General features: G+C 43.6%; 1 protein-coding gene across 1 annotated transcript; it reads left to right on the top strand.

Moving 5' to 3' along the window:
• Positions 1 to 455: 455 nt before the first annotated feature.
• LOC112879897 (ABC transporter G family member 43-like) lies at positions 456 to 12,252 on the top strand. Its single transcript, XM_025944319.1, has 20 exons — positions 456 to 877; positions 955 to 1,075; positions 3,803 to 3,885; positions 4,315 to 4,399; positions 4,480 to 4,770; positions 5,009 to 5,099; positions 5,645 to 6,545; positions 6,822 to 6,982; positions 7,196 to 7,299; positions 7,551 to 7,716; positions 7,795 to 7,884; positions 8,206 to 8,312; positions 8,550 to 8,882; positions 9,383 to 9,673; positions 9,766 to 9,849; positions 10,374 to 10,507; positions 10,662 to 10,889; positions 11,020 to 11,191; positions 11,429 to 11,683; positions 11,796 to 12,252. The coding sequence occupies exons 1-20, from the start codon at positions 507 to 509 to the stop codon at positions 12,063 to 12,065; spliced, it is 4,338 nt and encodes a 1,445-aa protein (XP_025800104.1). The 5' UTR covers positions 456 to 506; the 3' UTR covers positions 12,066 to 12,252.
• Positions 12,253 to 12,498: the final 246 nt, after the last annotated feature.

Here is a 12,498-nt window from a genome sequence, read left to right on the forward strand (position 1 = left end):
ACTAGCACGCTAATTAGAATATATAAGAGTGCATCATGCAAATATGTGCCTCTCCTCCAGTAAGGTAGGAGTGTGTTATTAATTATAGACTCCATCCACCTAACAACTCCCTCCATGGCGCGACTACCAGCTATAGTAACTTGCATGGTCCAACCAAGCATCTATCCCTTCTGGATCGTTGGACTTGTAGCCCAGAACGACCCAAAATTAGGGAGGTAGAAAGAAATCAGACCCGCAAGAACTTTCCGGCCGGCAACCCAACGCGCGCGATCTTGTCAACGGTCAACGACGCCCGCGCGCCCGTGGAGCCGAGGTCTCCCTTTAGTTCAATCTTGCTCGAGCTTACTATATATATACACGCAGGCACGCAGCTAGCTAGCATTCCTCGTGTGCCAAAGGATCGATCGGAAGCAAAACAACGCGAGCTCAGCTCGCATCGTGGTAGCTAGCTAGAGTCGATCAGCTACAGCCTACAGCTAGCTAGCTCATTGATCGAGCTAGCAGCGATGGCCGGGGAGATCGCTCCGTCGGGGAGCCGGCGCAGCTGGCTCTCGGCGGCGTCCATCTCGCGGTCGCTGCGCGGCGACCCGGACGACCCGTTCCGGCGGTCGGCGGCGAGCCGCGACGGCGGGGACGACGAGGAGAACCTGCGGTGGGCGGCGCTGGAGAAGCTGCCCACGTACGACCGCATGCGGCGGGGCATCATCCGCAGGGCGCTGGAGGAGCAGGCCGGCGGCGCGGCGAAGCTGACGGCCGACGAGGTGGACATCGCGAACCTGGACCCGCGCGAGGCGCGGGAGCTCATGGAGCGCGTGTTCAAGGCCGTCGAGGACGATAACGAGCGCCTGCTCCGCCGCTTCCGGGACCGACTCGACCTGTGAGTTTGCTAACCGAATTCGATCGCTCGGTCGAGATGCTAACCGAATCAATGGCTACGGGTGGCGTGGTGTGCAGGGTTGGCATCGAGCTCCCCCAGATCGAAGTGCGCTACGAGCACCTGTCGGCGGAGGCGGACGTGCACGTCGGCGCGCGCGCCGTGCCCACGCTGCTCAACGCCGCCATCAACGTCGTCGAGGTACGCACGCAGATCATCTAATCTAGCAGCAGCCGTTGGTCTCTGCGAGCTCCTCCTCCTCTTCTTCAGACGGAGTGTGCATCCCAGCAGCATGCATGCATGTAGATTTGCGTAGTCCACTATAAAGGAACCGTACGCGGAAAATGACGGCATGCACGTAGCCCCTGCAGCTAACCTAGCTTCGATCCGAGTGGACGGCGAAAAGCAAAAGTCAGGCACGTTTAAGTTAACAACACCCCCCCCCCCCCACCCCCCCGAGGTTGGATTTTTCGTACCCGGGCCGGGACCCGGCCGGCCGGTCGATCGATCGATCATACTCATAACATCACCCTCTGCCGAAGGGGTAAGGCGGCAAGCAGCAAGCTACGACGACCAGCCGCCAAAACAGAACTCTCCGCATGTCCATGGACGACAAGTCCGATCCATCAGCCATGTAGGCCGCAGATTCCTTGTTGCCTTCTAGACGATGTGGAATTCCAGTCCAAGCTACTAGCTAGTGCGGCAAGTCGTCGATCATCGTAAACGCTGACGTAAAGGCACGCACACGCACCTCTAGAAATACACGCACGTAACACTACAACTCTATCTGGCACCTTCAAGAGGATAGGATGGACATCTATAACACCACAACTCTATTTGGCACCTTCATGAGACTGGCACCTCTCACGAACAACAAGCACGTCAATTCTCACTACTGAAGCACTGCACTATCGTTAATTCCCTGAACAAATCTTGAAATATGGATGTAAATTTTCGAAACAAATTCAAGATACTACGAGCACTTGTGAACAGTCGAGGGAACTTGACAAATAACCTAAACTACTGAGTTTTATTTGCTTATTACTGTTTGCTGCGCATGTGGAAACATGAGGCCGAGCTGGGCCGTTCCAGCGAGGCCTACTGCTCTTCTGCCCGCTCGCTCAGAGGAGAAGGTCGCCAATCATCGCAGTCGCGCGCGCGACTGGATGTCGCTGTGCCACAGAAGGCCCAGCTGAATCCTTTGCGCAGACGCAGCGGCCCAGCCAGCCATCGCCGCTGTACAGCAGGAGCCTGACGCAACGCAAGCGTATAAAATTTTGTGTAAACGTGCATCTAACTAAAAAATATATCATTCACAAACGGATTAGCTAAATTAAATTCTGACTGCACCATTATATTTCTTAGGATGAGATGCTTAAAACAAGATCGCATTTAATAATATAATATTTAAATAAATTTTCTTTTGGAACATTTTTACTTTGTTCCATAACATTTTATTTTATTATCAGAACAATTTCTATTTTCTTAGAAATATGAAGGTAGAATAATTTATTTGTGAATGTGGAACAATTTATTTGTAAAGTTAGAACAATTATTTTGCAAAATGAAGCTCTCGAGGTGAAGAATACAACAGCATAATCGAAATTTAATTTTAATAAGTGGTTTAGAAACTATAACTTTTTAGTATCGTTGTGACATTTGATTGCATGTTACATTATCAAATATTAATTTACCTCTCTGTATTCTCCTGTCGCTTTCATTGGTCTGATTTCGGATGCAAACCGGCCTCGGATGCAGTATGATGGGTTTAAATATTGGATCAAGATATTACATGGAAGCCGAAGGGCTTCTACGACAGGAATAACTCTAATCACGCGCGTGACCCTAAATAGCGAGGGCTATTCCCAATCATGTATGTGACTGGGATCTGATCCATTGCAGAACATCGGACTATGCACTCCCTCATCCCTATCTTCTTCCTCCCGACACCGCCCCCTCCTCCACAGCATTGGCCGGCGGCTGCTACCACCTCGCCACCCGCCGACCCACCACCCACCGGCACGGCAACACAGTGCCGGCCTTCTTCTTGCTCCCGCCGGGGGTCCACCCCGCCCGCCCGAGCGCCGCCTCGCTTCCGCCCCGACCGAACCGCCGCCACCGCCGGACCACCGCTGCCCCCGACCTTCCCTCTGGAGCCGCCGGTCATGGAAGCCGCCGCCACTCCAACAAACTCAAAATCTTAAAACTGCTACCTTGACTACCACCCTAGCCGCCGGCGACCAAGCCACTGGCCGCTCCCTCCACCTCCCACCCTTGGTGGCCGCTCCCTCCATTCCCCCTCCACTTCCTCGGCGGTGCGGTGGGTCGTAGATGGGCTTTTGTGACAGGTCCGCACGCCTCAACAGAAGGTCCTCCTCATCCAGCTCAAGGGAAAAAAAAAGCAAAACCCTCATTTGTTAGACAATCAGGCCCAAAAAAAGGCCCAACGTCCCAGCCAACGCCGGCCCAGAATGAATCCCCGCCGGCATTCTCCTTTCCCCACGGCAGCCACGCTCACTCTCTCGCGAGTCGCGATGAACACTCGACGCGCCACCGCAGACCGCACACGACAGGCTCTGCAATGGTGGGATCCTCCACCGACCACCGGCGACCGCCTTCTCCGGGGGCCGCGGAGATGCGGCGGTCTCGGCCGCCCCCGCCCCCACCCCCGCCACGGTACCCCCACTTCTACACTCACTCGGAACTAGTCCACCTCATCTATGCTCCCGCACCGTGGGTCGGGCTACTCGGCTCACCCGCGCATGTCCTCGTGCCCCATTTTGTCCCGTGCGGCCGTGCCTGCGGGCTCTCCTCATCATGCTCTGATTTCTTATGTCGAGCTGGCTAGTACCAGCTTAATTCCTGATATGCGTCAGCGTCACGGCTCGCCTTAGCTGAAATTCGGAATCATTTTTTGTTTTTTCGCAGGGACTCATCAGCCGGTTCGGTACGTCGAACAAGAGGACGATTAAGATACTCAAGGATGTCAGCGGCATCATCAAACCATCGAGGTACATTACGGATCCTCATCACTCGGTTGTGTTTGGAGTAAATTACCTACTGTTAGTCCTTTTCCTGGTTATTTTAGTAGTCAATCTATCCAAGGGCTTTCTCTCCGTGGCTCAAAGAAAAGGGACCCATAGCTAACCTGAACTTCAGCCTTCCCCTTTCCCCAGTAAAAGAATTGATGCATACTGCTTATTCAGATTTTCTGTGGCCAAATCAGCGCTTCTTTACTTTGTAAATCTTATACCTGCTACATGTATATCTGAAGTGATTTCTTCTAATAGCCATCAAAATGGTTATTTTACAGTTTCTAATAAAAAATAGAACAGTATTGCTGTTTTTTTAACTATTTTTTGGTATTAAACTACTATGTCAGGATGTTGTTTCGGACTGAAAGGCTTCGTTGTTGTTGTTGTTGTAAACTACTATTTCAGGATGACACTTCTTCTGGGGCCTCCATCATCTGGGAAAAGCACATTTATGCAAGCACTAACTGGGAAGCATGCTAAGAATCTCAAGGTTGCACACTTATTCTTAGATGTAGCTTCTTCTGATTATGCAAGCATAGCGTATGCCACATCACTCATTTGCTACTACAGGTGTCTGGGAAAATCACATACTGTGGCCATGAGTTTTCAGAGTTCTATCCTGAGAGGACTAGTGCATATGTCAGTCAGTATGATCTACACAATGGAGAAATGACTGTAAGAGAGACAATGGACTTTTCCAGAAGATGTCTAGGCATTGGTGCCAGATATGATATGTTGTCAGAATTGGCGAGACGGGAACGGAATGCTGGTATTAAGCCTGACCCTGAAATTGATGCTTTCATGAAAGCAACTGCAGTTGAAGGAAAGGAGACCAACGTTATGACAGATATTACTCTCAAGGTGAGTTCCCATAACATTCTGCAAGTCAAAATAAAATGGTTTAGGCCTTCTGGTTTCAAATTAACCATTTCTTTCTCTTACTACTCGTAGGAAGAAAGTCTTGCAAAAATATGTTCTCTTAGTTTAGCCCACTTTTTAATAACAGGAGGTAGACATATCTCTGTGACAGTTACACAAATTGAATCTCAATAGTTGCCCATGGTTTATCCTTGCTGATTGAGTTTATAAATCTCTGCAGGTTCTGGGACTTGACATTTGTGCTGATATTATTGTTGGTGATGAGATGCAAAGAGGCATTTCTGGTGGGCAAAAGAAACGTGTGACGACCGGTATGTCTGCATCATGCCATTTTAATATGAAAGAAAGATTTGCAATTTCTCCATGAAACTCTAAAAATTATTCAGTACATGTTTTACCATAAGCACTACATATTCAATCATAATCACTACAACTGTGATATGGAGGGTTCTCCACGAATCGCAGCATAAGCATCCGTTATTTTCTAAATTACAGCTTTTCAGAGTCCCATGTTTATTGTTCTTTTCTCCAGTGGCAGATCTAGGATTTTAGCCCTCTATGATCTAGTTACAGACATGGAACCCTATGACTCTACACCTCCCATTTTTACTTGATCGGTGACTTAAATCACTACCTTAACTAGGTCTAAATAAAACTATGGGATTGGTTTACATGATGACTCTATCACCGCCTTCCTCTATTATTTACTGCTAAATAGTTTGTTTCTGTGTTTTATTCATCACATGGAACCCTGATGTTAAATTTCTTGGACTTCAATGATTGCTTTCTGTGTGATATTCATCATAAGGAACCTGATCTTAACTTTTGTGAACTTCAATAATTGCTTTGGCTGTAGGTGAGATGCTAACTGGACCTGCAAAGGCTTTGTTCATGGATGAAATATCTACTGGGCTTGATAGTTCCAGCACATTTCAGATTGTCAAATACATCAGGCAGATGGTTCATGTGATGAATTATACAGTAATGATCTCCCTTCTCCAGCCTCCACCTGAGACCTACAATCTATTTGATGATATCATTTTACTATCAGAAGGTTACATAGTCTACCATGGGCCACGGGAAAACATCCTCGAATTCTTTGAGAGTGCTGGTTTCCGGTGCCCTGAACGGAAAGGAGTGGCAGACTTCCTTCAAGAGGTGACTTCCAGGAAAGATCAACAGCAGTATTGGTTCCACGACCAGGAACATTATCGTTATGTGTCAGTCCCAGAGTTCGTGCAACATTTCAAGACATTTCATGTTGGCCAGAAGCTCCAGAAAGAGTTGCAAGTTCCTTACGACAAATCTAAAACACATCCTGCTGCTTTGACTACCAAGAAGTATGGATTATCTAGCTGGGAGTCTCTCAAGGCAGTCTTGTCCAGAGAATGGTTGCTGATGAAGCGCAACTCCTTCCTCTACATATTCAAGGCTTTTGAATTGTCTTTCCTGGCATTCTTAACCATGACAGTGTTTTTCAGAACAAAGATGCCCAGTGGGAAGTTTTCTGATGGTGGCAAATTTAATGGTGTCTTGACTTCATCTTTGATCACAATCATGTTCATTGGATTTCCTGAGTTGAACATGATCATTAAGAAGCTACCAGTATTCTATAAACAGAGAGACTACTTGTTCTTTCCAGCATGGACCTTTGGACTTGCAACCATTATTTTAAAGATTCCATTTTCATTCCTGGAGTCAATTTCGTGGACAACTGTTACATATTATGTTATAGGTTTTGCACCTGCTCCAGGAAGGTAGCTGTTCTTTTCAGTTCATACACTTTTACACTTTTATAGTTCTATATATTCGACAACTAAAGCACCAGCACCGACAACAAACAAAGCCTTTTACTTCCGAGCATTCTGGTGTAGGCTAGATTTGAAACCCTACGTGACCGCCAAAATAAAATAAAATGAAATAAAGTGCAAAAAAAATTAAAAGAGGTATTAGTAAAGTAGTAATAGTATTCCGCATAATGAAATTTTGTATCAGTTTTTCATCTGACATGTTCCTCTGTGTACTGTTTTCAGGTTCTTCAGCCAGTTTCTAGCATACTTTTTAACCCACCAGATGGCTGTGGCCATGTTTCGGTTGCTAGGCGCAATTTTGCAGACAATGGTTGTGGCTAATACATTTGGCATGTTTTCACTGCTTCTTGTTTTCTTGTTCGGAGGGTTTCTCATCCCCAGACGTAAGTGTGTCTTCTTTTCAAAAAGAAGTGTGCCATAGTGGAGAATCAACTTTACTCACCATGGCTAGTAGTTCTCCACAGCTTTTATTTTCTATAAATAAAGTGATGCCGCTGAAGTGTGATTGATGTTAGATATATGTATAGCTGTGTAAACCTGTTTTTTTCCCAAGGACTACTGTTTCTTACTGTGCCTCTTAATACTTATGTGTACAGAGAACATTAAACCATGGTGGATTTGGGGCTACTGGACATCTCCCATGATGTACAGTAATAACGCTATATCGGTCAATGAATTTCTTTCCACTAGATGGGCCAGTGTAAGTTTTTGTTTACACACACAAAAAAAGGCTTTTCTAAATGTGATACTTTCTCTATATTAGGTACAGACAAAGCAATTGGTGTCCTCCAAGATAGATACTTTATTCAGAGATGTCATGCCAAGTGTCAATAATTTGAAGAAAAGAAAACCATGTCTATCTTGTTTTTTCTAATATAGTTTCTAGGTTGTTGATATGCTTGATTATTTGCATGGAGGAATGTATTGAACTAATATAGTATTTAACTGCAGCCGAACACTGAAGCAAACATTGATGCACCAACAATAGGGAAGGCTATTCTGAAAGTTAAAGGCTCCTTTGGTAGTCAATGGGGGTTCTGGCTTTCAATCGGTGCCACGATAGGATATATTATTCTTTTCAACATTCTCTTCCTTTGCGCTCTTACATTCTTGAGCGGTAAGCTTCCTTCTTATTTCTGGAACTGTCACTAGCTTGATGCCTATGTGAAGCACTTATGAACTATATCTCCTACAGCTGGTGGCAGTTCATCAAATGCTGTAATATCTGATGATGATGATGAAAAGAAGTCAGCAGATCAAGAACAAATGTCCCAGGTGACCCACGGTAAGAGAGCAGCAAATGCATCCTTTTGTGTGTTTTTTATCTTTATTGCTTTCCTAGTTTTTTTTCAGTATGTCCCATTTGGATTGTAATTGTACAAGAAGTTTAGAGGAAAAGAAGCATCCACTCTTGATGTTTTGTTTCGTATGACATTCCTATGAGAATCCTATATTGAAAGAGGCCGTGAGTAATGAAATATCTTGATTCCCACAACTCACACTAACATGCAAGTGTCATGATTCATGAAGCATGTCCTTTTGTTTCTATCAATATTTTTTATATATTTATCTACATCTAGTATCTCATAATCTACCCTCATGTCAGGCACAGATGAACCAGCAAATAGGAGAAGTCAGACAGGAATGGTCTTGCCGTTCCAGCCACTTTCACTTTCTTTCAACCACATGAACTACTATGTTGATATGCCTGCTGTAAGTTGATCTTCTAAAATGAATGTTTCAAGTTTTGACATAACCAAATCAGGACAAATTGACCAAACACATCATAGTTAGAACAGAAACTCTCTTTATCAATGACAATCTTTTCTATTAGGTGCTGCCTCTGAGTCATGTGATAATAATCTTTTGAACTAAGCCATTACCTTTACCAAAATCAGTTAATGCAATTCATCAGATACTAACATATGGTACATTTTTTTTGCTTTGTAGGAAATGAAAGAACGGGGTTTCACAGAAAGCCGCCTCCAGCTGCTATCTGATATTAGTGGCGCATTCAGACCAGGTGTTCTTACTGCACTAGTTGGTGTCAGTGGAGCTGGAAAAACCACTCTAATGGATGTACTGGCCGGAAGAAAGACAGGTGGAATCATTGAGGGAGATATCAAGCTTTCTGGTTACCCTAAGAATCAGGAAACTTTTGCTCGCATCAGTGGCTATTGTGAACAAACTGATATCCATTCACCAAATGTTACTGTGTACGAATCACTCATTTATTCTGCTTGGTTGCGCCTTTCTTCAGAAGTTGATGAGAATACTAGAAAGGTATGCATTTTTCTTTTTGCCCTTCTGTATTCTATGTGCTTATGCCTTGCTGCTGCTAGAGGAGATTAGTGATTGTAGCTTTTGGTGCTAAATATTGCCCATTAACTGACTGTGCACTCATCAATCCAAGGATGTATTTTATGTGAAGAAAGAGGTGTACAGAGCTCATTGAAACAAAAAGTAACTGGCGCTAAAAATAGTTTGACACATAACTAACCAACCCTGACTTATCAAATACATTCTTTCAAACCCTGAGCCTAGAAGGGTTAATCATTTGGTCTTTCTAGCGCTGATATACCAATAGAACTAGTTTTTATGGCACATCTTGAATCCATATTGTTATGTTCCTTTTCTATGTACTTCAATACACATATTAGTTACTACACCATTGTGCTTGTATTACTTGGTTTTATTCAAATTTGTAAAATGCCTGCTTTGCAGACATGGTACAAAAGAAAAGGTTGAGAATTTCCATACTGATAAAATTAATCTCAATGTAGATGTTTGTGGAGGAAGTGATGTCACTAGTTGAGCTTGATGTATTGCGAGATGCTATGGTTGGTCTCCCTGGTGTTAGTGGGTTATCAATTGAACAAAGGAAGAGACTGACGATTGCTGTGGAACTAGTAGCAAACCCTTCAATTATATTCATGGATGAGCCAACTTCTGGCCTTGATGCTAGAGCTGCAGCAATTGTCATGCGTACAGTGAGAAATACAGTTAATACTGGGCGAACCGTGGTTTGTACGATCCATCAGCCCAGCATTGATATCTTTGAAGCTTTCGATGAGGTTCCTACATTAGTCATATTTTTCATCTCTAGTACCATCTCTTCATTTTTGAACTCTGCAAGAATATACTGAAAAATGGTTACATTTTTCAGCTTCTATTGCTGAAGAGAGGAGGCCGTGTCATATATGCTGGCCAGCTTGGTGTCCAATCTCGCATACTTGTCGAATATTTCGAGGTGAATTGTCTTTTATGTTTTATTTCAGTTTGTGGTAACCCAGTTCAAACATTCCATATTGCTAATTGCAGCAGTTCTTCTAGGTAGGTTCAGAAAATAGAAAATGAAAAGGTGTAGTCACATTGAACTCTGCATTTTGTTTGGGAATAGCAAATATTGTACTATAACATTTGAAGGCCTTTTACACCACTACTCCATTGGTGTGTATACAGTATATAAATCATTTATACTAGTGATATCTAGTGACATGCTGTCGAAATTTCATGTACAAAACTAACTACAGTATATAAAGTATGTTCACAATTTGAGGTAAATTATTTTACATATCATTTCAGGAATTAACTAGAAGTAAAGTCACTCATAATTGTGTATGATATACCGTGTTTTCCCTTCTTCTATATAATGCAACGATATGCAGCTCTCCTGCATATTTGAGAAAAAAATATATACGGTGTATGGAGGTTACTTGATCTTGAGGTGAGGCAACAAAAAGGAGACCTTTAATCTATAGCATTATTCTGCAGGCAATTCCAGGTGTTCCAAAGATTACAGAAGGATACAATCCAGCAACATGGATGCTGGATGTCAGCTCTCCTCTAGCTGAGGCTCGCATGAATGTTGATTTTGCGGAAATTTATGCAAATTCTTCTCTGTACCGGTAAATATATGTACTATGTTATTATTGTAGCAGTTTTTTGTTTGGTAAATTTGTTTCTTTCTTTTCTACGCTGGTTAGAGTTTTAATTATTCGAATCTTAAACAAACAAAACATCAATGTTCTTCTTCTTACATTTTATAATGAATATGTTCAGGACCAATCAAGAACTTATTAAAGAGTTGAGCATTCCACCGCCTGGATACCAGGATCTCTCATTCCCAACTAAATATGCTCAGAATTTCCTAAATCAATGTATGGCAAATACATGGAAGCAATATCGATCTTATTGGAAGAATCCACCCTACAATGCCATGCGCTATCTTATGACAGCTCTCTATGGTATTGTGTTCGGTACAGTCTTTTGGCGCATGGGAAAGAATGTGTACGATCCTACCTACTCTTAATTATGATGTTTGTAAATATCATTCTTTTTGTTCTAATTGTAATCAATTCATGGGTTATTGTTAGATTGGATTCTGGATTTATCTGCTTTTTTCCGTGTATTTATACAGAGAAACACAGCAGGACCTGAACAGTCTACTTGGAGCCACCTATGCTTGTATTTTCTTCCTTGGATCTGCAAATTTGCTCACAGCTATTCCGGTTTTTTCTATCGAAAGGACAGTCTTCTACCGTGAAAAGGCTGCTGGGATGTTCTCTCCATTGTCCTATGCATTTGCGCTGGTAATTTCTAAATACCTTATGTTGTCATGTATTAACTGAAATACGATGACCCGAGCATGTATTAGTCTTGTCCAAATAGAATCACTTGTTCCCCAGGACCAAGAAAACTTAAACAACCAAGCACATTCATTTCTTTTTCGCCATTGTCTAGTTATTTTCTCAGTGTTATTTTTGAACCTTTGCATACACGAATTGTCTACTAAAACTTCTCCAATTGAAACTAATTGATGTGTACAGACAGCCGTGGAGTCTCTCTACTGCATAGCTCAGGGTGTTCTTTATACTATCCCTATCTACGCTATGATTGGCTATGAGTGGAAGGCAGACAAGTTTTTCTACTTCCTGTTCTTTTTCACCGCATGCTTCCTCTACTTCTCGATGTTTGGTGCAATGCTGGTTGCCTGCACTCCTTCCCAAGTACTCGCAACTATTCTTGTGTCAATCATTCTCACGTGTTGGAACATTTTCTCCGGATTCCTCATAACCCGACCGGTAGGCATCTCTGTGAACCCTGGCATTACGTACACCAATCTTCATGGACGCATGGTACCAACTGGTGCCCTGAGCTGCCAATTCAATTCCTGAAACTGTCTCTCTCTTGCAGGCATTGCCTGTCTGGTGGCGATGGTTCTACTGGTGTGACCCGGTGGCCTGGACCATCTACGGCGTTATTGGGTCGCAGTTTGGCGACGTAGACCGCACGGTTACAGTTCCTGGCAACCCCGATAAAATAGTGAAGGTATTTCTGAAAGAAACTTATGGCATGAAGCACGACTTCCTCGGCTACGTCGTGCTGGCGCATTTCGGCTACATCCTCTTGTTCCTCTTCCTCTTCGCGTACGGCACCAAGACCTTGAACTTCCAGAAACGGTAGATGGTGACGAGCAGAGGATATTTACCTGATGAACCTCCCATGTTGGGTGTGTAAAGCTTTGCTACGTATTGGATGTAACATGTAATTACTCAGGGTACTCAATCAGAGTGTATTTTCGCCCTTTTTGAATGTAGACATACTTTCCGGATCACAGTTTCCGCAAATCTTGATTTTTTTTTCCGGCGTCGTTCTTTTTCTCTATTTCGAAGACCACATGCTCTTTTAAGACTACTGGAGGAAGTACAAATTCTGTTTGTTTCAACTGGAAAAAGATCGCACACTTTACTTCATCAAATATTGGACAGCTCCAATCATTCATGTTAAAAGAGTATAAAGTCTATACATCCTCTCAAGGAGGAACATTTGTGCTAATGCGAACTAACAGCATCTGTACAAAGGGAAGTGGCAACCAAGGGCCTATTTACATACAAAG

Source organism: Panicum hallii, chromosome 2 (assembly GCF_002211085.1).
Source record: "Panicum hallii strain FIL2 chromosome 2, PHallii_v3.1, whole genome shotgun sequence".
Taxonomy (NCBI): Eukaryota; Viridiplantae; Streptophyta; class Magnoliopsida; order Poales; family Poaceae; genus Panicum; species Panicum hallii.

Excerpts from the sequence above, each read along its gene's own strand:
- LOC112879897 (XM_025944319.1), top strand. The coding sequence starts at position 507 with ATGGCCGGGGAGATCGCTCCGTCGGGGAGCCGGCGCAGCTGGCTCTCG. Across the intron at positions 7,300-7,550 it reads TTTCCACTAGATGGGCCAGT|CCGAACACTGAAGCAAACAT; the intron begins GTAAGTTTTTGT and ends ATTTAACTGCAG. Across the intron at positions 7,885-8,205 it reads AATGTCCCAGGTGACCCACG|GCACAGATGAACCAGCAAAT; the intron begins GTAAGAGAGCAG and ends CCCTCATGTCAG.